Source organism: Dendrobates tinctorius, unplaced genomic scaffold, assembly GCF_039654945.1.
Source record: "Dendrobates tinctorius isolate UK_male_01 unplaced genomic scaffold, ASM3965494v1 ptg000107l, whole genome shotgun sequence".
NCBI lineage: Eukaryota > Metazoa > Chordata > Amphibia > Anura > Dendrobatidae > Dendrobates > Dendrobates tinctorius.
Genome location: NW_027361775.1, coordinates 38,318,878 through 38,345,631, shown reverse-complemented (window position 1 = coordinate 38,345,631; position 26,754 = coordinate 38,318,878). Strand labels below are relative to the sequence as shown.

The following is a 26,754-nucleotide window of genomic DNA, read 5'->3' as shown; positions in this document are numbered from 1 at the left end:
TATAGTATCAGAAGTGGCAGCATCTAGAGGAGACACAGACCACAATCCCTAACAGTCCATTTATCATGACAGGCGTTCCTTGTATTGCTCATTCATCATAGTTGCATAGTCTAAACGGGCTACCGATCGCCCTCACTTGTCGGGTGTACTGCACAAAATCTCCTTATTCTCAGCAGCGAGTGCTGTGCTACCAAGAACAATCGCAGTCTGTGTGCACTCATCGATTCATTACTAATCCCATCTGAAGTCGGGTGGGCCTGTGCAAGCAGGATATTATACGACCTGCATCGGCAGTCATTTAACACTTCGCAGTATTAATGTTCCGGTAATTGACGAGCCTAAATTAGGTGAGGAAATAGAGACCCCATTCTCAGCATGAATACAACAGACACATAACTGCGAGTCTTTTGTACTCTGTCTTCAAGAGTTAATGATATTACCTGGGACCCCTACCATTCTTGAGAAAGAAGAGACTGTAGCAGTGATTTGGCCCTACATGATCTTTACTATTTCCCCTGCATATGTGCTCAGTGCACCCGTGCTGTAGCCAAGCGAGTGTACCGGCCCACCTACTTGTTTTCCATCTACAGTCATGGCCAAAAGTATTGACACCCCTGCAATTCTGTCAGATAATATTCAGTTTCTTCCTGAAAATGATTGCAAACACAAATTCTTTGGTATTATTATCTGCATTTAATTTGTCTTAAATGAAAAAACACAAAAGAGAATGAAGCAAAAAGCAAAACATTGATCATTTCACACAAAACTCCAAAAATGGGCCGGACAAAAGTATTGGCACCCTCAGCCTAATACTTGGTTGCACAACCTTCAGCCAAAATAACTGCGACCAACTGCTTCCGGTAACCATCAATGAGTTTCTTACAATGCTCTGCTGGAATTTTAGACCATTCTTCTTTGGCAAACTACTCCAGGTCCCTGATATTTGAAAGGGTGCCTTCTCCAAACTGCCATTTTTAGATCTCTCCACAGGTGTTCTATGGGATTCAGGTCTGGACTCATTGCTGGCCACCTTAGAAGTCTCCAGTGCTTTCTCTCAAACCATTTTCTAGTGCTTTTTGAAGTGTGTTTTGGGTTATTGTCCTGCTGGAAGACCCATGACCTCTGAGGTAGACCCAGCTTTCTCACACTGGGCCCTATATTATGCTGCAAAATTTGTTGGTAGTCTTCTGACTTCATAATGCCAAGCAGACAGTCAAGCAGTCCAGTGCCAGAGGCAGCAAAGCAACCCCAAAACATCAGGGAACCTCCGCCATGTTTGACTGTAGGGACCGTGTACTTTTCGTTGAATGCCTCTTTTTTCTCCTGTAAACTCTATGTTGATGCTTTTGCCCTAAAAGCTCTACTTTTGTCTCATCTGACCAGAGAACATTCTTCCAAAATGTTTTAGGCTTTTTCAGGTAAGTTTTGGCAAACTCCAGCCTGGCTTTTTTATGTCTCGGGGTAAGAAGTGGAGTCTTCCTGGGTCTCCTACCATACAGTCCCTTTTCATTCAGATGCCGACGGATAGTACGGGTTGACACCGTTGTACCCTCGGACTGCAGGGCAGCTTGAACTTGTTTGGATGTTAGTGGAGGTTCTTTATCCAACATCCGCACAATCTTGCATTGAAATCTCTTGTCAATTTTTCTTTTCCGGCCACATCTAGAGAGGTTAGCCACAGTGCCATGGGCTTTAAACTTCTTGATGACACTGCGCACGGTAGACACAGGAACATTCAGGTCTTTGGAGATGGACTTGTAGCCTTGAGATTGCTCATGCTTCCTCACAATTTGGTTTCTCAAGTCCTCAGACAGTTCTTTGGTCTTCTTTCTTTTCTCCATGCTCAATGTGGTACACACAAGGACACAGGACAGAGGTTGAGTCAACTTTAATCCATGTCAACTGGCTGCAAGTGTGATTTAGTTATTGCCAACACCTGTTAGGTGCCACAGGTAAGTTATAGGTGCTGTTAATTACACAAATTAGAGAAGCATCACATGATTTTTCGAACAGTGCCAATACTTTTGTCCACCCTCTTTGTTATGTTTGGTGTGGAATTATATCCAATTTGGCTTTAGGACAATTCTTTTTGTGTTTTTTCATTTAAGACAAATTAAATGAAGATAATAATACCAAAGAATTTGTGTTTGCATTCATTTTCAGGAAGAAGCTGAGTATTATCTGACAGAATTGCAGGGGTGTCAATACTTTTGGCCATGACTGTATCTCCGGCGTTCTATGGCTCTATAAAGACAGAGCTGATAATCACATTAGGGGGCAGGAGCTAGAGGGAAAACAAGTAGGTGGGAAGGGGCACTTAAATATTTGGCCACACCAAGGGTGCTCCTATAATTTGTTGACCAGTCATTCTGTGTTGACAGACTCCCTTTTCAAGGGTTATTCCATCTTCACAGATGAATACTGTCAGCAAGTTCTTGTAAATACTAGCACTTTTGCAATTTACTGTTTCTTAAAATTTGTATCCGTTCTTGAGATATTTCACAGGTTTTTCTTCTTTTGCATACAACTCGTTGCTCAGTGACCGACCATCACTGATGTCATACAAGCTTAGAGCTGGTCTGGATTGCTGGAGTGCAGTGTTGGTGTTTAATCTAGTGCGCACAAGTGCACAGTAGTGGTGGTCGGTCTCCTAGGCAATGAGTTGTGAATGAAAGAAAAGAGTGAATATCTCAAGAACAGCTGCAAATTGTAATTAACAGTAAGTGGCAAAAATACTTTATATTACAAGCTCTATCCAACAACATCAATCTATGAAGATGGGAATAACCCTAATAGAAGTGCATTATTCTTTTCCTGTTTGCTATGCATAAACCATAAGTTGTCAACTATTTCATTTGTTTTTTTACTACTTTAAAAACTGACTGCATTTCTCACTTTGTCCACCTGATGGCAGCAAATCCCTTTTCTCCCCAAATGATAGTGTTTTCTTTTTATGCATACAGTTTAATGTCCTATGGGTTGTCGGTGAGACCTGTCATATAAGTAAGATATGTGGGGTCTGACCTCCTTTCTGACACTGATTAATTTCTAACTTTGCTTTATCTTACTTTACCATAGTGAACAGCAAGGATTCTGTATTCTTTTCATTGGTGGTGGTCACAAGGCCCAGACTATCTCCTGTCTTACTTTCATAGATCAGTCTAAAAAGTAGAAAAGGGCATATTTTACGAGGAGGAGCTACAATATTATGTGTCCAAACAGTGGGTGTCATGCTCGCGATCATTTTGTATATTTATAATTCTATCATGATTTTTGTGTTTTATGATGGCTCTGATTTTTTTTTTGTTAGGGTAATAAATAGAATGTCACAATTAAGTGACACAGAGATGTCCAGAAATATTTGTACAGTGACCGAATCTTTGTGATTTGGGCTCTGCGTAACACTATTTTGGATTTTACATTTTACAACTGAGGTGCAATTGAAGTGAAAACTTTCAGGTATAACTACAGGGATTGAACAGAAATATCATGTGAAATGTTTAGAAACTGCAACCATTTTTTTTTTTTTTTTACAAAGCCTTTTATTTTCAGGTCCTGAAAAGTAATTGGACATAATAACTTTACCATAAATAAAATGTTAATTTTTAATGTTTTGTAGAGAATCCTTTGCAGCAATGACTGCCTGAAGTCTGGAAGCCATGGACGTCGCCAAACTCTGGGTTTCCTCCTTTGTCATGCTTTTACTGCAGCTGACTTCAGTTTGCCTTAAACTCCTGTGTTGCTTTCGCTGTATTTTTTGGGTCATCGCCCATCTGTACTGTGAAGTGCCGTCCAATCAACCTTGCTGCATTTGGTTGAAGCTGAGCAGAAAGTGTCGTCCTGTATGCTTCCGAATTCATCCGGCACCTTCTGTCTGCAGTCAATTCATCACTAAACACTAATGACCCGTTGCCATTGAAAGCCATGCATGCCATGTGTTACAGATGATGTGGTATGCTTTGAATCATGAGCCGACTTCAAGCCTTCTCCATACTTTCTTCTTCCCATCATTCTGGTACAGGATGATCTTAATTTCATCTGTCCAAAGAATGCTTTTCCAGAACTGGGTTGGCTTCTTTAGATTTTTTTTTTGTCAATCTTATATTTAATAGTGATTAATAGTTTGCACCTTGTGGCGAGCCCTCTGTATTTGCTCTCATTTGTATGTAGATACTGAACCACTTACTTCCTGGAGGATGTTCTTCATTTGGATGGATGTTGTGAAGGGGTTTTTCTTCACCGTTGAAAGGATGTTGCAATCAACCACCACTGTTGACTTCCGTGGTCGTCCAAGCCTTTTTTTGAGTTGCCAAGCTCACCAGTGGGCTCTTTTTTTTTTTTTTCAGACTACCAAACTGGTGATTTAGCAACTTCTAACATTTCTGCTATCTTTCTGATCGATTTCTTCTTTTTTCAACCTATCGATGATCTGTCTCTCTTTCATTGAGAGCTCCTTTGTCCGCATGGTGTGGGTTCACAGCAACAGCTTCCAGATGCAAATTCCACACCTAGAATTCTCTCCAGACCACTTACCTCATTAATTGATAATGGATTAGGGAATAGCCCATGCAGCCCATTAAAGAAATTTTGAGAATTGAACAATTACTTTTGGTCCCTTTTTTAAAAAAAAATGGCAGCTACATATTAAAAAGCTGTAATTCCTAAACCCTTACTCCAATTAGGATGTGAATACCCTCAAATTAAAGCTGGGGGTCTGCACAATACGCCCATATTGATTATGTAACTGTATCTTGGATATGTTTTGGTAAAGAGCTAAAAATGCCAAAACATGTGTCACTGGCCAAATATTTCTGGACCTAACTGTATATATTCCTCCTGTCTCTCTATTGATATATGGAAGGGGTTTCCTTATCAGCTATAATAAGAGTAAGGGACCATCTGGAGGTTACTCTGACAAGTTGCCAGACAGGAGGTGAATGCGGAATGTATATGGTCGATTACAGCACATATCCAGTGTGTGTGGCCAAGGAAATACTTATTTAATAGTTTCATGCATTACCCTGTGTGTGGTCAATCCCTCTCCCTGGAAACCGTGAAGAGACAGCTAATCCTTATTCTGATGTGTTTCTCTGTTATATATATACACAGTACCAGTCAAATGTTTGGACACACCTCTTCATGCAGTGGTTTTCATAGTTCTTATCATAATGTACGCATTCTAGATTCAGACTGAAGGCAACAAAACTACAAAGGAACACAAGGAGTAAAGAAATGTGTGTAAAACAAACCACAATATACTAAACCTGATTCCTCAAAGTACTGTCCCCATTTACTTTTCCTCTGAAGATAATTTTACACACCTTTGGCATACTCTCAAGTAGATTCACCAAGTAGTCACCTGGAATGTTTTCTGATGAACAGCTGTGCCCCATCCACTGTTCATTTATATAAACTGTGGCCTTCCGAAAGTGTTTGCGACCGTCAACTGTGGTACGCAGTTCCATACTGTACTGAACCCCATTGCGCAGCTTTCCTAAGCCAGAATATGGCAAGAAACACTCCACCAAGAAAAGAGAAATGACCGTTCATCATTACTTTAACAACTGAAAGTAAGTCAGTCCAGAAAATTGCTAGAACCTTGAAGATATCCTCGTGTGCAGTCATGAAAAATATAAATCGCTTTGAAACTGGTTCGCATGATGACCAATCTGGCAAAGGAAGACCAAGGATTACCTCTGTCAAGGAGGGTAAGTTCATCAGAAATCGGTAACTGATGGCACCTCAGATATCGGTACTCCTAAATGAAGCACAGACTTATCTCAACATTAACTGTTGCCTCTATGGTCGAATTGTTGCAACACACCACTACGGAGAACTGCAAACAAGAAGAGACTTGTTTGGTACAATCAAGGCAAGGACTGGACTAAAGATCAGTGGAAATGTGTCTGTACTGTCCTTTGATGGGGCAAAATCTGAGGTGAGTGGATGGTTTCTACATGTATGGTGCCTGGTGTGATGGCATAGGGATGTGAGTCCTTTCGTAATTTGTTCCAAATTCTAGGCACAATTACCTGGCTGGAAACTACAGCATTCTGCAAAAACATGCCGTCCCATCTACTTTGCATTCGTGGGACTTCCATGTGTGCTGCAACAGAGGCCAATGATCTAAAAAACACCTCCAGCCTATTCCAGGTGACTTATCTGATGAAGCTGCTTGAGAAAAAGCCAAAGAAGTCGAAAGCTGTCGTCCTTTTGAAAAGGGGGTACTTTGAGGAATCTAAGGTTTAACACACATTGTGGTTTTTTCCACGTGTGTTTCTTGTTTCCAGATTTGTTTCTTTGTGGTTTTGCTGCCTTCAGTCTTAATCTACAGAGTTGCAATTGCTGGCCATAACATAATCCATATCTGATGCCCACATGAATTTACCGCCCTTGTCTGTGGACGCAGGGGGAGATGAGTGGCTGCCAGGCACCTTTTCTTACATTCAGACGATAACGTGCCAACGATGCTATCCGGGGGTATACATACTGTACTATGTGACATGCGTTGCAGTTCTAGCAGTTGGTACTATGGCTACTATAGTGATGTGTTTTGTTCACATTTTCAGGGTGTGAGCGAACCTGCACCTTTCTCCGATCAGTTACAGATTGACTATAGTAAGGCATACAAAAGAGTAACAATGGAAGAAGCCAAGATGGGAACACCACGTAAGTGTTTAAACACAAATGGCAAAAGACTGACCGTCACTTCCAAACGGAAAACCGGCATGTACAGATGCAAACTAAGAGCAGCCGTCTCCATAACTGACAAAGCTGCACTCTGCAGTACGGGCGGGCTTAGCTAGGCCCTGTTCACAGGTATCTGTCTATTCATGGACAGTTGATTCTACTGGTTCCTGACAGAATGCCACCATAAACAAGTCCTAGTGGTCTGAAATGTTGGGTTCTTTGTTTTAAGTGTTCAGGCATACACTTACATTTGAAAATGTTTTACTCCGGTTTTCTGGCAAAAAACACCTTGATGAATCGGGCACCCTGTTGCCAATAATGTATTTACTGGGATGTTTGCTGCAGTTTTGATAAAACTGATTTTCTCTGCTGCAGATCTACCAGTTCTCTAAATGCTGCGCTCTGTATTACCCACCCACAGCACTGATTGGCAGCTTTCTGTCTATGCACAGTGTACGCAAAATCTGCCAATCAGAGGTGTGGGCGTGCTTATACAGAGCTCATGAACATGGACGCCATGGCAGCAGGTTTACCAAGTCTCTAGTGTAAAAGTGATTTTTATCCAAACTACAGCAAGCAGCCCAGTAAGTGACGCATTGCTAAAATCAGGATTTCTGTCTCTACATCATCTTTATCTCAGATTAGATGGCAAAACCTGCAGTAAACGTAGAAATGGGAATACCCTTCTAACAGTCTTCATTTCTTGGTGTGGTGCGTTATTCCAGATCTCAGAAAACCTCTGATGGGTATTATTGTAGTTCACCATAAATAGAATAACAATAGTAGTAGATACAAGCTTTCCACTGCAGCTACCTGCAGTTTATCTGTGTGCTGAGTTGCATTCTAGGTCGACCTTCCAAATCTGCTAGATTTTAATGACGGGTGGCGTTTTCTTTGTCTTTGTCCTGCATGCATAGCTAATAGTTACATTATAAGTCCTGTTTAAAGAAAGTGGTCACACTTGGGTGAGCAGAATCTTCTCTGTGTTTCCGCAGTTGGCAGACCCGTACGAGTGTATGCCGATGGTATCTTTGACCTATTTCATTCTGGACATGCCCGCGCTTTAATGCAAGCAAAGAATCTCTTCCCCAACACATACCTGATTGTAGGAGGTAAGCGGAGACTTTGACAGCGCAGCCCGGTGTTTGGTTAGGGAGGTACATTTCTTAAGGAAGCTTTCCAGTATTTGTAACCACATTTCTGGAAACAGTCTGGGTTCTGTGCTGAGTAAGCCGAGTTGATGTGATCTGTACAAAGCCCTACTCATAGATGCTGCTTTTTTTGGAATCTGAGTTTTCAAGGTGATGCTTATTGGTATAGTGGTGACTCAGACCACGGTGCAGCTGGAAATCTCATGGAAAAATCCTGCTGTCCACATCCACTGCGCTCTGGACAGAGGCAAGGTCGCCTTCTACTGACAGTCAGTCCGTGTCAAACCCCTTTCTTGCATAAATTTCACAGATTTTTCAATTTTGTTATTTCAACCTGGAGCCAAAAGAATATATTAAGGAACTGCAAAAGTAATTATGCCCTAATCATGAACCTGAAGGGGTGGAAAAGTTTTACATTTCCTGTAAACGACTAAGCAGAGTACCTCTCTCCCAAACCTGAAGTCTGTCACTGGACTGAAATTTCTTACATCTGTATAGATTATTATTGAGATTATTTTGATGATATTTACAGAATTACTGTATTGGCAGTTTCCTATTCTAAATTTTTTTAAAAAGGGTGTTATATATATTATAGTTATTTATCTATACCTCTCTCCTCTACTTTAAATTAAAAAAAAAATCATGCAGGCAGCAACACTCAAAGGAAAAAAACACACTCCACAATAACTTAGATCAGGTTTCTCACCATGTGAGATGTAGTAATCCAGCTCTTGTCTCCTGGCCTAACCTTCTGCATGAGTTAGTGTGGGGAGGGGCAGCACAGCTGAGTTTAGCTGTGTTACATTGCAAAGCATTCGATCAGCTTTCTTAACGTGGTCACCTCTGTTGTACCTACCCAACACTACCTGGGAAGATGAAAGCTCAAAGTGTCAGTATAACACTTATGTCTGTTGTGCCCAACTTGTAATTGGTCTGCAATAAAATTAGAGCATTCTGCCATTATATCTCACACAGGAGTAATCCAGAACAGAAAGGTTACAGGGCAATGAGAGATAACAGCCTGCTCCCATGGCATAGCAGTTACATATTGCTCTAGTACATTTGACATAAGTGTGATTACTGACACTCGCTAATCAGGAGAGGTGATAAAATGTTTTTTCATATGACACAACTAAACTCAGTTGCACTGCCCATCGGTCCACATTGATTCATGCGGGTGGTTAGACAATGATACCACTTGGACGTTTAAAAATAAGTTAACTCCTTAGTGGCCAAATGCTTGGCTTGCTAATATTTATGCAACATAGAGGGGAAATTAAAAAAAAATGTTTAATTCTGCTCTGCATCCTCAATTACATTGTGTTCAGTTCAACATGAAAAATTTGGTGAAAAGTGCACTAGCAATATTCAGTGCAACACTGAGGCTATAGAAGGCAAATGGTGTTAAACTTGTAATGATCCCAATTACAACCTATTATTTTAATCTCAAAATGCCTGCATTTAATTTAGGGAAAAAAAATTGTCCTCAATGGCAGGCAGCATCCATCAATAAGTAAAGAACCACTTACAGGCCAGCTATTAATCTTCAGTAAAATAAGATGAAGTCCAGAGTATGGCCCCCAATAGATTTGTAATGTATGATGGCGCATACTAGTTTTGATTCTGGGCAGCACAAGGCCCTGTGTATGTACTTCTGTGTCTCAGACTGACCGGGGGCAACATCTGCATGAAGTCTAATGTAAAAATATTTATGGGAATGGAAAGCGAGTCAGGTTCACTAAGTTACATGTGATCAGCTGCCTTTAAAAAATGTAGAGCTCCTATACATTTCTGTTTTACAGTCTGTAGTGATGAGCTGACTCATAACCTGAAGGGATTCACAGTCATGAACGAAGCGGAGAGATATGATGCTGTGCAGCATTGCCGTTACGTGGACGAGGTGGTGAGGAATGCACCATGGACACTTACGCCAGAATTCCTGGAAGAGCACAGGGTGAGAGTGGTTCCATGCCTCAAGTTTGTTCTCATAAAGTAAAGGGTTAGTCCAGCTTGGACCATTTCTCGCCTCTCATTAGCATACGTGTTAAATGCTAGCTCAATGGAGATCTGACCTCTGGGCTCCCACTGATTGAGTAGAATAGACTGTGAATGAAACGGTAGTGCTCTTTATTTGACCATCACTTCACTCAAATTCCTCCTTATCTTGATTGTGTAGCTTGGTGGACAAGGGACTGAAGTCTTAAGGCCCCGTCACACTAAGCGACTTACCAGCGATCCCGACACCAATATCAAGGTGTCAGCATCGCTAGTAAGTCGCTATGTGATCGCTGGTGAGCTGTCACACAGACAGCTTCACCAGCGATCAGCACAGCGATGCCGAGCGCCCGGCCTCGCTGGCCAAACAAAATCAAAATCAAAAATATAGTTATTCTCACCTTCCGAAGTCCCGTTCAGCCATCCTGCCTCTCTCCACGCTCCGGTCCCAGTGAGCCTTTGCGAGAATGACCACGAGATGTCACGGTCTCGAGGGATAACAAAGTCTCGCGGTCATTCGTGCAAAGGCTCACTGGGACCGGAGCGTGGAGAGAGGCAGGATGGCTGAACAGGACTTCGGAATGTGAGAATAACTATATTACTCTGTCGCCTCATTGGGGGACACAGAACCATGGGTGTTATGCTGCTGTCCACTAGGAGGCGACACTATGCATAATCTGAAAAAGATTAACTTTGGCTCCTCCTCTGCAGTATACACCCCTGGACGGCGTCAGCCTTCTCCAGTTTTTGCTTAGTGTCGCAAGGAGGCACACCTTTTTTCTTCCGTTTTTTTTCCTTTTTTCGTCCGGAAATACAGATGAAGAAAAGTCGGTCTCCAGCGAGACTCCCGGCATGGCTCCTTCCTTGGCCCCCTTTTTAGGGGTGCCCAGTTGAAGTGGAGACTGCTGTTCCCCATGTCGCTCCTTCCCCAGTCCCTTGGGTACTGATGCGAAGTTGAGATCCCCCTCCTTCCCCAACCCCTTTGGGGTCTGAGTTGAGGTTGAGGCGAGGATGAAGACCCCCTGACGGTGACAGACGCACCCTCCCTAATCCCCCGCAGGAGGCATTAGGTTGAGACGCCTCAGGTAGGGTCGGAGTACAGGCAGCATTCCGCAGCTTCCAGGGACCCCAGACCAGCTGAGGGATCCTGTTGGGGCCGCGGGAGGGTGCGGACTGGCATGGCACAGCAGAGACAGGGCTTTTCTGCGTCCCTGTCTCTGCAGCAGCAGCGGCTCCATAGCGCTCCAGGGGCCCCCCACACAAGAACTGCTTCCCCTGCTACCCCCACCGCTATCCAGTCGACCATTCTGGGGGGGTCTGGTACAAATCCGCCCCCCCCCCCGGACTACCGCGCCTCTAATTTAGACTGCGCCGCCTTTTCCCCGCCCCCCGGCCCGCCCCCCGGATGACTAAAATGACACGCTGGAGTGTCATAGAAGGGGCGGATTGAGGCAGAAAGGGCGCGTTTTTTACAAGCCCAGCGCGCCCTTTTCAGCTCTCCGCCCCCTCCTCCCTCTCCTCAGAGTCCCGGTGGCCATTTTTTTTTTGGATGAGATCCAGGAGAGGAGCATCACAGCAGTCTCAGGGGGCACAGAACTGGGATCTGTCGGCGCTGGACCTAGGGGCACACCGGTGGGGTAATCTCACAGCTGGGTTCTCATTACTCAGCTGTGAATCTATACTTCCTATAAGGCTCTCTGTGGGTTCCCTCTGCGTAGCCACCCCTGTACGATCCCTTATAGCCAGCCTCTGTGCACTATGCCGGGCTCAAGGAAGAGAACCAGGCAGGAATGTTTCTATGCATTCTGCACAGCCTGCAAAGCCACGCTCCCTAGTGGCAGCACGTATCCGCACTGCCGGGACTGCATCCAGAACTCTGGGTCGGAACCCCAGGGAGTCCTTACTGACGCTTCAGTGTCAGAGGCCACGCCGGAATGGGCAACTCAGATGTCTCGGTCTATGACACAGTCCATAGACAACCTAACTGCCACATTGCTGCAAGCTCTGCAGAGTCGGGCCCCGGCTATGGACGTTACACAGCAAACGAACAGCTTGTCTCAGGAACATGCTGCTTCCGACTCTCACAGACGTAAGCGGACCCACAGGTCTCGATCACCTGAGTCGCCCTATAGCACAAGGTCGTCCCCCCCCCCCAGGGAGAGACACCGTCATTCCAGGTCTCCTAGGCAGTCCCCTGTCACAGACAGACAGTGCAATTTACCACAGGGATCCCCCACCACAGAAGGCCCCTGCCCCAGGTCGCCCTCCAGGGATCACCTTAGCGAGGCACAGGATTCGGAGGGCATCTGTGACTCCGACTCAGATAACGAAACGGAGAGGTCCGTGGTACCTTCTCCCCCTAGCAATACAGCGCTAGTTGAGGACATAATCTCTGCCATTCATCGGGTGCTAAAGATTCCAGAGTCGGCCCCGGAAGTCCCAGAACATAGGATTTGCTTCGAAAGTGTTCAGAAACCACCTAAGGTCTTCCCTAATCACCATGAGTTTGAGAAAATACTTACCAAACAGTTTGCGCAGCCTGAGAAAAAATTTGCTAATCGCAAATATTTGGAAGCGAAGTACCCTTCCCACAGAAAGACACCAAACAATGGACAGATCCACCTGAAGTGGACCCTCCGGTTTCTAGGCTAGCAGCGCAGACTTTACTCTCTCTGCCAGATAGCTCAACCCTCTGGGACGCAGCAGACCGGCAAGTAGAAAGCATGGCTCGTTCTATTTTCGAAGCGGCAGGCGCCTCTCTGGGCCCTGCGTTTGCTTCAGTTTGGGCGGCCAAGGCCATCCTGGCTTGGGCCAAAAAACTACAGGAGGGTCTTCAAGCTTCAAATCCTGAGCTCTCGGACCAAGCGGTCCAGATAGCAGTGGTAGCAGACTACATGATTCATGCAGCCCTGGATTCCGCAAGAGGTGTAGCGGGAATAGCATCAAACGCCATCACGATCCGACGCATCCTCTGGCTGCGAGAATGGAAAGAGGATGCGGCCTCAAAGAAGTCCCTCACACGACTTCCGTATTTTACTGGAAGACTTTTCGGCGAAAAGTTGGACACCATGATAGCCAATGCCACTGGGGGAAAGAGTACCTCTCTCCCTCAACTAAAACCGAAACGCACGTTTAAACGAAGAAACCAGACGCGATTCCGATCCTTTCGGAATTCCTCGGGCTGGTCCGTTTCGCGCCCAGCGCAAAACCGTAACCGCTCTCCACGCAGGGACAACCCACGGACGCAGCAGCGACCGGACAGGTCTTGGCAGTCGAAAGCAGGCCAAGCGAAACCCAAGGGAGGAAAACCTCAGAACTTCGCTTCATCATGACTCGCGAACTCCGGAAGACACCCCACCAGTAGGCGGCCGACTTTTACTCTTCCAGCAAGTCTGGCTGCCTATTACAGAAGACAGGTGGGTCAGGGAAATAGTGTCTTCCGGATACAAGATAGAGTTCACTTCCGCTCTACCGAACCGGTTCTTCCTTTCTATTCCTCCAACACCACCAGACAAGGCTCGTGCTTTCCACCAAGCGGTTTCCTCTCTCCTTCAATCAGGAGTTGTGGTGCCGGTTCCAGCGAACAAGAGATTCCGAGGGTTCTACTCAAATTTGTTCGTAGTCCCCAAGAAAGGAGGCAGCGTCCGACCCATACTGGACCTAAAACAGCTCAACAATTACGTACGGGTCCGTCATTTCCGCATGGAGTCCCTCCGGTCCATCATTGCATCCATGGAGCAGGGAGAATACCTCGCCTCCATAGACATACAGGATGCGTATCTGCACGTACCAATTGCTCCCGCCCACCAAAGGTTTCTCAGGTTCGCGGTCAACCAAAACCACTACCAGTTTGTCGCCCTTCCGTTCGGACTCGCCACGGCTCCAAGAACGTTCACCAAAGTTATGGCGGCCACCATGGACGTTCTGCACTCGAGGCATTCTAGTCGTCCCGTACCTGGACGACCTCCTCATCAAGTGTCCCACTTTCAAAGACTGCGAGGTCAGTGTCTCAATCACACTAGACACTCTGAGTCGCCTGGGATGGCTAGTCAACCTACAGAAATCGTCGACTATCCCAACTCGGACTCTAACATTCCTGGGAATGGTATTCGACACCTCCAGGGGCCTGGTGCTCCTTCCCAAGGACAAGACACTGGCCATCCGTCTGGGAGTTCGTACACTCCTTCGCAGTCCTCCTCGATCTCTCCGGTTTGCCATGAGAGTCCTCGGCCGGATGGCAGCAGCAATAGAGGCAGTGCCATTTGCCCAGTTTCACCTCAGGGTCCTTCAACTAGCCATACTCAGATCTTTGGACAGGAACCCCTTCTCCCTCGACAGGGAGTTCAGGTTGACGTCATCAACCAGGAGGTCCCTGCATTGGTGGCTCAAACCAACCTCACTTACACGAGGGAAGCCCTTTCTCTCAGGACAATGGAAGATACTGACTACCGATGCAAGCCTGACAGGCTGGGGGGCGGTGCACCTACATCACAGGGCACAGGGCAAGTGATCACCGAGGGAAGTGACATTGCCCATCAATGTTCTGGAAATCAGGGCCATCCTCTTGGCACTGAGAGCCTTTCATCACTTGCTTGCAGCCTCGCACATACGGATACATCGGACAATGCCACGGCTGTGGCATACGTGAACCACCAAGGCGGGACCCGCAGCGCCCAGGCGATGAGAGAAGTGGCTCATATCCTCCGCTGGGCGGAAGACACGAGGTCGGTACTTTCTGCGGTCCACATTCCGGGTGTAGAAAACTGGGAAGCTGACTTCCTCAGCAGGCAAGGAATGGACTCGGGGGAGTGGTCTCTCCATCCCGAGATTTTTTACCAGATCTGTCAACGCTGGGGAACCCCGGAGGTGGACCTAATGGCATCCCATCTCAATACCAAGGTCCCCAATTTCATGGCCAGGACACACGACCCGCGGTCGCTCGGAGTGGATGCCCTGGTCCAGGACTGGTCCCAGTTCCGACTCCTGTACATTTTTCCACCCCTCCCCCCTAATCTCCAGCGTCGTGAGGAAGATCAAGCAAGAGGGAGTTCCGACCATCCTCATCGCGCCAGACGTACATGGTACGCCGACCTCGTCCAACTTACAGCAGACGCCCCCTGGCGTCTACCCGACCGTCACGACCTTCTGTCTCAAGGTCCGTTCTTCCACCAGAATTCAGGGGCTCTCAATTTGACGGCATGGCCCTTGAAACCTGGATTCTAACCCAGGCATGTTTTTCACCGGCAGTCATTGCAACTATGATCAGGGCAAGGAAGCCTGCCTCCGCCAAGCTCTATTATCGTACCTGGAGAGCTTTCTTTTCTTGGTGCGAATCTCATGGACAAGTCCCACTCCCTTATTCCCTCCCGAAGGTACTAGGTTTTCTTCAATCGGGCCTAGACGCCAAGCTATCCTTAAGTTCGCTTAAGAGTCAGGTGTCGGCGCTTTCAGTCCTTTTTCAAAAGCGCATTGCTATTAAACCGCAAGTAAGGACTTTCATCCAGGGAGTTTCCCGATTGGTTCCTCCCTACAAACGTCCGCTGGATACGTGGGACCTCAATCTGTTCCTGACAACATTGCAAGCTCCACCCTTCGAACCTCTTAGAGGAGTTCCACTCCTCATTCTGTCTCAGAAAGTGGTTTTTCTAGTGGCGATCACCTCGTTACGCAGAGTGTCGGAATTGTCAGCACTTTCCTGCAGACGGCCTTTCCTAGCCTTTCACCAGGACAAGGTGGTTCTCCGCATGGTACCATCCTTCCTTCCGAAGGTTGTGTCCAACTTTCACCTCAATGAGATTTCACTGCCATCCCTTTGCCCGGTTCCGGTTCATAGAGTGGAGAAGGCTCTGCATACGCTTGACCTCGTCAGAGCATTGCGGATTTACGTGTCCAGGACTGCACCTTTCCGGAAGTCTGATTCCCTCTTCATTCTTCCGGAAGGTAGTCGCAAGGGACTGCCGGCTTCCAAGGCTACCCTTGCCAGGTGGATCAAGTCCACCATACATGAGGCCTACCGACTTAACAGTTCCCCTATTCCGGCCGGTATCACGGCACACTCTACACGGGCAGTAAGGGCCTCCTGGGCCATTCGGCATCAGGCTTCGGCACAACAAGTGTGTAAGGCGGCCACTTGGACTAGCCTACACACGTTTACGAAACACTACAGTGTTCATACCCAGTCCTCAGCGGATGCGAGCCTGGGTAGATTGGTTCTGCAGGTGGCAGTGCCCCTAACTTAGGGACCTGCTAGCACAATATTCGTCCATTGCTTCCCACCCAGGGACTGCTTTGGGACGTCCCATGGTTCTGTGTCCCCCAATGAGGCGACAGAGTAAAGGAGATTTTTGTGTACTCACCGTAAAATCTCTTTCTCTTAGCCGCTAATTGGGGGACACAGCTCCCACCCTGTTGCCCTTATGGGCCGTTGTTTACGGATGAGTTCTCATATTGTTCTTTGAGCTCGTACATAGTAGCCTTCTTACAGGCATGGTTATGTTATTTGGTTACGTTCCTCCTAATGCTTTGGCACAAAACTGGAGAAGGCTGACGCCGTCCAGGGGTGTATACTGCAGAGGAGGAGCCAAAGTTAATCTTTTTCAGATTATGCATAGTGTCGCCTCCTAGTGGACAGCAGCATAACACCCATGGTTCTATGTCCCCCAATTAGAGGCTAAGAGAAAGAGATTTTACGGTGAGTACACAAAAATCTCCTTTTTTTATTTTTTTTATTATTTTTTACACCTGATCTCTGGTCTCCCGCCTGTCACACACAGCGATGCGTGCTGGCCAGCGGGAGACCAGCGACCAAAGAAATGTCCAGAGGTTTCTTCCAGCGATACCGGCAGGGGGGCCGCTCGCTGATCGCTGTCACAAACACAGCGATCTCGCTGGTGAGATCGCTGTTACGTCACAAAAGTTGTGACTCTGCAGCGATCTCGCTACCGAGATCGCTTAGTGTGACGGGGCCTTTATGTTCTAGTGACTGGCAAGGATCTGACCTCTAGGAATCCTACAATCTAACTTTTTCACCTGTCTAGTTGATAGGTTCTGAAAGATTTAGAATTTAATAAATATTCTGTATTTGAAACAGAAATGGTGAAGTAACCAAAACCTGCTTCAAAAATGTTGTTCTTGTCTCATGATCCTGTGCTTGTGAGGCTGAAGAACAATAACCTTTTATTTTTTTCTTTTCTTTTTTTTTTTTTTTTTTTTTTTTTTTTTATTTAGACAAATGATCTAATGCGTTTCCCAACCAGGCCCTGAAATTTATATACTTGCTATAATAAGTCCTTATAAAGTTGTAGTAAATTTTTCTTCTTCTTCTTGTCTGTAGATTGACTTTGTAGCCCATGACGATATTCCTTATTCCTCTGCAGGAAGCGATGATGTCTACAAACACATAAAAGATGCAGGTCCGTGTACACATCTATGATGTTATGTATCAGTGAGTTAAATATTAGGAATTTATTTTTATGGAACAATGAAAGTCTACTTTTTATAGCCTGAATATTATTTTACTTGGATGTCATTTATATTTGCGCAATCTGTTCTTCTTGGAACCGAAGGTTCATGAGACATACACACACACACCCCCGTTATCTTCATATGCCATAAATGTTTGAGACGTGTAATCTGAAATATTTTTTTTTGTTTACAGGAATGTTTGCACCAACTCAGCGGACAGAAGGAATATCTACATCTGACATCATCACTAGGATCGTGCGTGATTATGATGTCTACGCTCGTCGTAATTTGCAGCGTGGATACACGGCCAAAGAGCTGAATGTCAGCTTTATCAATGTGAGGATTGCCATTTATCTTGTACAGAAAACTATTTTTATTAGTTGTAATTTCTCGGCTTGAATATAGTTATGTGCTCTGTGTTTAGGAGAAGAAATACAACTTACAGGAACGAGTTGATAAAGTAAAAAAGAAGGTAAAAGATGTGGAGGAAAAGTCAAAGGAGTTTGTACAAAAAGTAGAAGAGAAGAGTATTGATCTAATACAGAAATGGGAAGAAAAGTCAAGAGAATTCATTGGAAATTTCTTAGAGATGTTTGGCCCAGAAGGAGCCTTGGTAAGCTATCCCTCACTTATCAGCCAAAAATATATTTTGTGCAAATGAATGACTGGAAATTGTTTATGTAGCGCTAATATATTTCACTGCACATACAGTAACTGCGGATAATATTGTATGAATACCCAGTGGGGCCCATTTATGTCCTTCCATGGCTTTCTGGTGAGCTTACCACATTCTTCGAGTTTCACATGTGACTGTTGAGTCCTTCCGATGGTCACACGTTCACATCCCTAGCTGGCTGTACAAGGATCCTCTATATTATAGTACGTGAAACAAAAGGAGGCAGTGTACTCGCTTATAGAAATAATTCCTGCTATTTATAGGAGAGGATAATTACACGCGTGTGCGAAGCTTGAAAGAGGCAATCCAGATGCCGCGGGTAGAGCCCTCCAGAGCCACTAGTTGCTTGCCACTCCTCTAGAGCCCATTTAGTGAGAAGTAATGTAATAACTTTAGAAAAGCAGGGGACCTGAAGTGCACTCAAGTCACCAGTCATATCACCAAGCATTCATGATGCTGTAAACAGTGTTCCCCAACTCCAGTCCTCAAGAGCCACCAACAGGGCATGTTTTCAGGATTTCCCCCTTAAAATTGCTCACCTGCACAGGCAATAATTCCACCTCCTGGGCGATACTAAGGAAATCCTTAAAACCTGACCTGTTGGTGTCTCTTGAGGACTGGAGTTGGGGAACACTGCTGTAAAGGACTCTTCAGTCTTGAAGATATGTTTCCCCAGACACATTCACTTTTCATTTTACTGTATTAACATAATTATCAATATAAATAACCAGCTACCTCTTGGCTGCTAGTCGCCATATCTGTCTGCTTGGCAGCCATGACAAAGTGTTGGAAGAGATCCTTGTGTTACTAATGGCCCAAATATATAAGTTATGGTCTACCCTATTTATTTTAGAAACACATGTTGAAGGAGGGCAAAGGAAGAATGCTTCAAGCAATTAGTCCAAGACAGAGCCCCAGCAGCAGCCCATCCCGGGAGCGTTCTCCATCTCCATCATTCCGATGGCCCTTCTCTACCAAAACCTCTCCGCCAGCATCACCAGGCCGGCGTTCTCGATCCACTGCTGCTGCCTATGACATAAGTGAGGACGAGGAGGACTAAGGATTTCTCACTTTTTCTTTTTCTTTTCTTATTTTCAATCCTTCTCAGCAGACTCCATGTCCTATGACCTCCAGGAAAGTAGCCACATAGAGAGGAGAGTACGCTCAGCCCCGAATTCTGGGGTTTTGTGCAGAACGGTTCCTGAGAGCCAGTGTTTGTGGTAGTGGATAGGACACAAGCTTTTTTCCTATAAATCACCATGTTATTTTGTTGTATTTTTTAAATGAAGCCAATCTCTTTTTAATGAACGAAGTGTCCAAAATATATTTCTTTTTTTGTCGATTTAATTTCTATTTTACCAGGAGGTTTTATCGCATGGACTGTTGCATCTTATTGTAGCCTTTTAGTACTTGAAATCCCTCCAGCTGTGAGCTCCCATTTGACAGCACAGTAAATTATTATCCTGGAGGAAAAAGAGCTGGACACAAGTGACACTGAGAGTATGTGTTTGTGTGTGTCACGATATCGGAGGTATTAAGTACAGCTTACTGATCTGTGGGGGTGGTGACCAGTGAAATGTATTGTATTAAACATTAACCCCATGGAATTTAGCCATTTCTCATTAAAAGTGCCTGTTGTCGTAAATCTTTTTTTTTTTTTTTTTTTTTGCATTTGTTAGATTTGAAAAATTTTGCCATTCTTCAAATGACTGTCTGTAAAGTAATAAACCTAAAAACAACAGTATTCGGTATTCATAGTCTGAATTCATCATACTCTGACAATGAACAAAAGAAGCTCTTGTTCATGTTGGTCTCCACTTCCTGGTTCAGTCCTTAACACTTTGGCTATGGGCACAAGTGCCCGCTCAGCCAATAACTGGCCACAGCAGTGACCCATCTCACCCAGTGATTCACTGAGCTGCCATTCTGGCGTTTCAAGGACAGGAGCAGGAAAAGCATGCCAGCAGGGACTTGATAATAACCGGACAGGACACACACGGAAAGATCAGTGTGGATTAGTATAATTTCTTTCATTATTTTTAACTGCTTTAAGCCCTTTTAAAAATAATTTTCATTGGTTTTACAGTAGTGGACAAAGATTTTAAGCAGGTGAGAAAAAAATGCTGCTAAAGAATTCTTTCAAAAATAGAAATTTTACGTTTATTTTTATCAATTGGCAAAATTTAAAGATGAATACACAAAAGAGAAAGCTCTAAATCAAATCAATATTTGGCACACTTGAATACAGTTTTTGAAGGAGCTCAACATGGAGCTTGTTTCAAACATCTTGGAGAACTAACCACAAATTTGTGGATGTAGGTTTTTGGATATCCTCCTGTCTCTTCAAGTAGTCCCAGACAGACTTCATGTTGAGCTGAAGCCTCTTTGGGTCCATATCATCACTTCCAGGACTCCTTGTTCCTTTTTTTACACTGAGGATAGTTTTTAATTACTTTGACAGATGTACTAGAGCAATATGTAACTGCTATGCCTTGGGAGCAGGCTGTTATCTCTCATTGTCCTGTAACCTCTCTGTTCTGGATTACTCTTGTGTGAGATATAATGGCAGAATGCTCTAATTTTATTGCAGAGCAATTACAAGTTGGGCACAACAGACATAAGTGTGATACTGACACTTTGAGCTTTCATCTTCCCAGGTAGTGTTGGGGAGGTACAACAGAGGTGACCATGTTAAGAAAGCTGATAGAATGCTTTGCAATGTAACACAGCTAAACTCAGCTGTGCTGCCCCTCCCCACACTAACTCATGCAGAAGGTTAGGCCAGGAGACAAGAGCTGGATTACTACATCTCACATTGTGAGAAACCTGATCTAAGTTATTGTGGAGTGTGTTTTTTTCCTTTGAGTGTTGCTGCCTGCATAGATTTTTTGTTTAAACTGTGTTCCAAATTATTATGCAAAAAGAGTTTTTTTGTTTGTCATTTAAACTCATTGATGGTGATGTGTGTCAGGGCTCTTTATATCACGGAAAGCAATTGCAGATACCTGTGCAAATTAGTTTGGCAGGTGTGTCCAAATAAAAGCAAGACTACTTAAGAAGGCTGTTCCACATTATTAAGCAGCCTACATTTTTTGCCAAAATGGGAAAGAAAAAGGATGTGTCGGCTGCTGAAGGAAATCAGATAGAATGCTTTGCAATGTAACACAGCTAAACTCAGCTGTGCTGCCCCTCCCCACAATAACTCATGCAGGAGGTTAGGCCAGGAGACAAATGCTGGCTTGATGTCAGTCTCCTGCTGCAGAATAAATTTGGAGCCAATCTGGCTCATCCATGATAGTATTGCAGAATGGATAAGTATCTGCCTGTATTTTACATTCACCCATGACAGCACCACCTGAGAAAATCTGCCCAGCCAGGACAGGAAACCCACTAAAATAAAAGGGCGGCACCTCTCCTCCGCAGCAGTTCGATTTCCTGTCCTCGATTGGAGACCTCAGGATGAAGGTGCTGCTGGAAAAAATGTCCCAGGCCTGACCTGGTGCCTGGAAGAGCAGCTTACCTGACAGTAGCACCGGTGTGTTGGGTTTAGAAGCGTCACCACAGGGCTTCATTGCTGGTGTGGTAGGTGAGCGTGAGCAGCGGAGGGTCCAGCGTAATCTTCAGCTTCCACGCCTGCTTGAGTTTGCAGATATGCATTCCACGCTACAAGATGGTGTTCTCTGTTGTAGAGCTCACCAAGTGAATCGAGGAAGTCCGCTCAGCACATACACATGGCGCTCCTTGATGACAAGCGTCCCAAGTAAATTGGCAATGACTCGGCGCATGCTAACAGTTCTCCACAAGATGGCACACCCTGATGACAAGTGCGCCAAGTCAATTTGAGTGGCTTGGCATGGGTGTGCCCTGGTGACGTGTGGGGCAGGTGACATATACAAGAAGTGATATCGCTTCCATGGGTTCCATTGGCGGCAAGAAAGCGCTGCGGGCATTGCATTTAAAAAGGAGTGCAGGCTGTGGCAAGAGTAATAATGCTCCAGCTCTTCTTTAGCGATGAAAGGATCTGCAGCAGCAACAACATCAGATGCTGCATCATCACCAAAGATGAGAACGCAGCAGTGGCAGTCGCACAAGTAAAAGAGGCAGTAAGACCAGCCAGAGGTTCAGAGACTCCAGGAAGGAACAGTTGTGTGACCAGATCCAGTAGCCTTGAGTAACAACTGGTGATCATCGATCTTCGAGAAAGTTCGCCTTGCTAATGGGAACCCCCCCCTTTGCTTTTTTGTTATTTGTCCAAAAAGGAAAGACCTAGGAAAACTGATAAAAAGCATAAAAATAGAGAATGTGTATGTCTCCGTTACTGACCGACTGGCATAAAAGCCTGTGTGTATCATGCATCCAGAAAATGATCTGTAAGGAGGACCCTGATTTTGCAATGAATCTAAAGTCGTCCATTAAAGCAGGAAGGCACAAATAAGGGAAAAAAGAGGCCTAAACAATTATTGTCCGATTCAGACGAATCCACTAAAATAGATGGCGATTCTGATTCGGGATCCTACTCCTCGTCATCATCTGAGGACAATGTCTGCAGGGCTGTAGAGTTGGCAAGCCAAACCTCTGACACCTCAATTTTCCTGACTCCGACTCCACAGCACTGGTCACATAAAGTGCAGCATGGATTCACCTCAACTATTTATAGGCCATTTCATAACTTTCCCAAATTCTTATGAAAGAATCTACAGCACATACTGCAGTGAATTACTGTACCCAATTTATTATATATTTTTATATATTTTAGCAGTTGGAGTAGGTCCATTTTATATGGATTCCACCAAAATGGAACCCGACTCCACAGCCTTGGATGTCGGGGATAGGCCATTGTTTCCTGTGAGTGACACAAGCAGGTTAATAGAACCAATAAGAACCACCATGGGGCTTATGGGTCCTAAAACCCCTAAATCAATTGAGGTCATTCTGTTGGGAGGCCTGGAACGAAAGAGAAAACATACATTCCCTGTTAACAAGAAAGTCCCAAAATTCAATAGGGAGCAGTGTAAGAAACCAAATAGGAAAGCATCATTGCCATCATCCTTGAAAAGGAAGTATCCATTTGAGGAGAAGGCTGCTTCATTTTGGGATCACAGCCTGAAAATAGATATCGCAGTAGCAAAGTCATAGAAAAAAATCTACCTTACCCTTCGAAGACCTGGGTATTCTTGGGGACAATTTAGATAGCTGTCTGCCTTTCTATCTGAGAAGTAATTGGGGAGCATCAGCAGGTGCTCTCAGACCTGTCATAGCAGGGATTATGCTGCAAAATCCATAATGGTCTGGCTGCTGAAAGAACAACTTTAAGGATAACGTTCCTAGGGAAAAAAATCCTGGCTAATCTGCCCTTAGTACATGGGATAGCAGCCTTTCTAGCAAACTCCTCAGTGGACTTGATGAGGCTAGCTGCAAGATCTGCAGCTCTCTCTAACGTGGCTATGAGAGCATTATGGTTAAAATGCTGACCAGGGGATGTGCAATCAGAAACTAAGTTATGCTCCATTCCATGTGAAGGAGAATTTCTGTTTGGCCAAGCATTAGATGACATCCTAGAAAAAGCTGGGGATAAAAAGAAAGGGATTCAACAGTTTTCCCATGCCAGGTTACAAGAGTAGGTCCATTTGGTGAAGAAATATATCAAAAGGAAGCCTCCCAAAATTCAGGGAAATTAATAGGAAAAAAAAAAGAAAAATTCCAGATTTATGTTCGTGGGTCCCTCCTCGAATGGGAAGAAAAATTCCCAGTGACACCTTCATCCAGGTGGGAGGAAGGCTCTCCTTTTTCCCTGCCTGGAAGAGAATTACATCCAGCGGTAGGATACTAGACACAATGAAGGATGGCCTGAAGCTGGAATTTCATTCGATCCCTCAAGAATCTCTAATAATTACATTTGCCAGGAGATCACGCAAAGAACAGTTGGCATTGGAAATGGAAGTTCTGAATCTAATCCAGAAGAAAGTCCTTGCAGGGGTAACCAAAGAAGAAGGCAGGGAGTTCTATTCCCCTCTTTCATTGATTTAAAAAAAAAAATGGACAGAACCTTCAGGACCATTATCAATTTAAAGGGGCTAAACAGATTTTTAGATTACTGTCCTTTCAAGATGGTGTCAATAAGAACGGCCATAAAGCTCCTATTCCCAGACTGCTTCATGGTAGTATTGGATCTGAAGGATGCATAGTACCATGTACCTATTCATGCAGATCATCACAAATTTCTAAGGGTGGCCTTACCCATGGGGAAGGAGCATAAGACGTTTTCAGGTCAAGGCCTTACCCTTCGGTCTCTCTATGGCGCCAAGAGTGTCTACTAATATTGTGGCAGAGATGACAGCTCATTTTTGTGAGAAAGAGACACTGGCCATTCCATATCTGGATGATTTTTTGATTGTAGGAAGGTCAATATAACACTGCAACACCCAGCTTCTAAGAGACAGAACTATCTTAGTGTAACAACCCTGCTGGCATCACTGCATGGCCTCCCATCCCCCGCACACCAACTTACTTTCTGCTTCAAGCCATGCTGTGAATTCTGTCTGTTGCCAGCTCTGTGCCTCTGCTCATGTTTCCAGACTGTGTGTATAGGGGGGCGGTGCCTGAACTCTCTGGTTCTTATGCAGTCAGGGTGCACCTGTGTAATATGTCCCTTACCAATCACCTGGAGCCCTTGACTATTTAGTTTCGCCACTCCCACTAAATCATGGCTTGTGCAATGTCTATACTCAGTTAGTATCTTGCTGCTGAGGAAGCCAGGCCCTGTTCTGTGTATCTCCTTCTCTGTTGGAATACTCTTTGTCTCGCTTTGTACCTTGTCCGCCTGCCAGGAGGCAGAATATCCTGGCCCTTGAGTCTTGTTCCCAGTACCTTGTCTGTACTCTGTCCGCCTGCCAGGAGGCAGAATATCCTGGTCCTTGTGTCTTTGTCCCTGTGTCTCTGTCTGAACTCAGTCTTACCTCTGTCTGTCTGTCAGTCTCCTTGTTTGTGGTTCCTTCTCTGCCGTGTCTTTCCTTGTGTCCTTGCAGCTTTATCTGTGAATCTGCACCCTCGCAGCTCTATCTGTGCATCTGCACCCTCGCAGCTTTATCTGTGCAGCTGCACGGCTCTCTAGCCGCTCTGCCTGCACGGCTCTCTAGCCGCTCTGCCTGCACGGCTCTCTAGCCGCTCTGCCTGCACGGCTCTCTAGCCGCTCTGCCTGCACGGCTCTCTAGCCGCTCTGCCTGCACGGCTCTCTAGCCGCTCTGCCTGCACGGCTCTCTAGCCGCTCTGCCTGCACGGCTCTCTAGCCGCTCTGCCTGCACGGCTCCCTAGCCGCTCTGCCTGCTCGGCTCCCTAGCCGCTCTGCCTGCCCGGCTCCCTTGGAGCCCAGCCTACTCCGCACTCCTGCGGCTCCGCCTACCTGCACCTCCTGTGTGAACAGGTCCAAACCTGTTCCTTCATATTCCACTCCTTCCTGCCTATATCCATACCTGCACCTCCTGTGTGAACAGGTCCAAACCTGTTCCCTCATATTCCACTCCTTCCTGCCTATATCCATACCTGCCCTCCTGTGTGAACAGGGCTAAACCTGTTCTCTCATATACCACTCCTGCTAGTCCTGTGTCTCAAGCCGTCACCTACCTGCCCAGTGTCTCCAAGCCGTGCCCGCTTGCCCAGTGTCTCCAAGCCGTGCCCGGTGTCTCCAAGCCGTGCCCGCTTGCCCAGTGTCTCCAAGCCGTGCCCGCTTGCCCAGTGTACCAAGCCGTGCCTGCTTGCCCAGTGTCTCAGCCTGCCCGTTAGTCACACCTGTCCAAGTGACTTGTCCTCGCGTGGGATAAGCAGCCACAGCCAGACACCACCCTGGAGTGGCACCCGACAGCAACCTGCCGCACAAGCCTGACCTCACCATCAGAGGCTCCAGTGAAGACCGAGGTAGCTGTCGTAGTCACGCCCCTTCCAGGGTAGTCTGGTTTGTGGCACAGTGGGGCCACAAACCACCCGGCTCACGCCAGTCAGCCAAGGCGTGAGCGTGACACTTAGCAAAGTTGGGATGATTGTTGAATCTGGAAAAGTCAAGATTAAGTCCTTTTTAAGACTTTTCTGGGTTTCACACTGGATTTGACAAGTTAAATGTGCTTTCTTCCAGAAGAGAAGAAACACAAAGTAATGTATTTAGCTTACTCACCAGTGAACATACCAATTATGTCTCTCAGGAGGGCAATATAGTTATTCGGAACCATAGCCTCATGCATTCTTGCAGTATTATGGGCCCAGCTCCATTCCTGGCAACTACAGTGGGACGTGTTGAGAGGGTAGGAGCGACTAGGTAAGCGTTTGGGGGGAAAAAACGATAAATCTTTCCTCGACAACGATGGATGCTCTGTAGTGGTGGATGGACATAGAAAATCTATCGACAGGGGTTCCATGGGTAAATCCAATAAGTGATGTCATAACAGATGAAAGCATGAATGGATGGAGGGGCACATGTAAGAGTGTGTAATCCAGGGTGTGTGGATAAACCAGGAGAAAAAGTATTCATCCAACATAAGCGAGTTGTTAGCTGTGAGGAGGGCATTAGTAAGGTTTCCTCTTGTCTTTCAGGGCCGTCATGTTTGTATACTGTCGGACAATCGAGTGACAGTGGCATCTATAAACCACCAAGGGGGAACAAGATCTTGTTCCTTGATGGACACAACTGGAGACATTTTTTGTATATCGGAACGATATCTCTTCCTTGACGGCGCTACTCATAAAGGGGAGGGGAAACGAGAAGGCAGATTTCCTGAGTCTGAATCAGTT

The 26,754-nt window shown here is 45.5% G+C and overlaps 1 protein-coding gene across 2 annotated transcripts in view; it reads left to right on the top strand.

The window, feature by feature from the left end:
• PCYT1A (phosphate cytidylyltransferase 1A, choline) overlaps nucleotides 1–19,720 on the top strand; it is a 48,461-nt gene extending 28,741 nt beyond the window's left edge. For both annotated transcript variants that reach the window (XM_073589372.1, XM_073589373.1), the window contains exons 3-9: nucleotides 6,570–6,669; nucleotides 7,686–7,802; nucleotides 9,644–9,795; nucleotides 17,170–17,248; nucleotides 17,494–17,636; nucleotides 17,725–17,913; nucleotides 18,830–19,720. In XM_073589372.1, the coding sequence (XP_073445473.1) occupies nucleotides 6,570–6,669; nucleotides 7,686–7,802; nucleotides 9,644–9,795; nucleotides 17,170–17,248; nucleotides 17,494–17,636; nucleotides 17,725–17,913; nucleotides 18,830–19,036 (987 nt within the window). In that variant the 3' untranslated portion in view covers nucleotides 19,037–19,720. The remainder of the gene's footprint in view (nucleotides 1–6,569; nucleotides 6,670–7,685; nucleotides 7,803–9,643; nucleotides 9,796–17,169; nucleotides 17,249–17,493; nucleotides 17,637–17,724; nucleotides 17,914–18,829) is intronic.
• The last annotated feature ends 7,034 nt before the right edge of the window (nucleotides 19,721–26,754 follow it).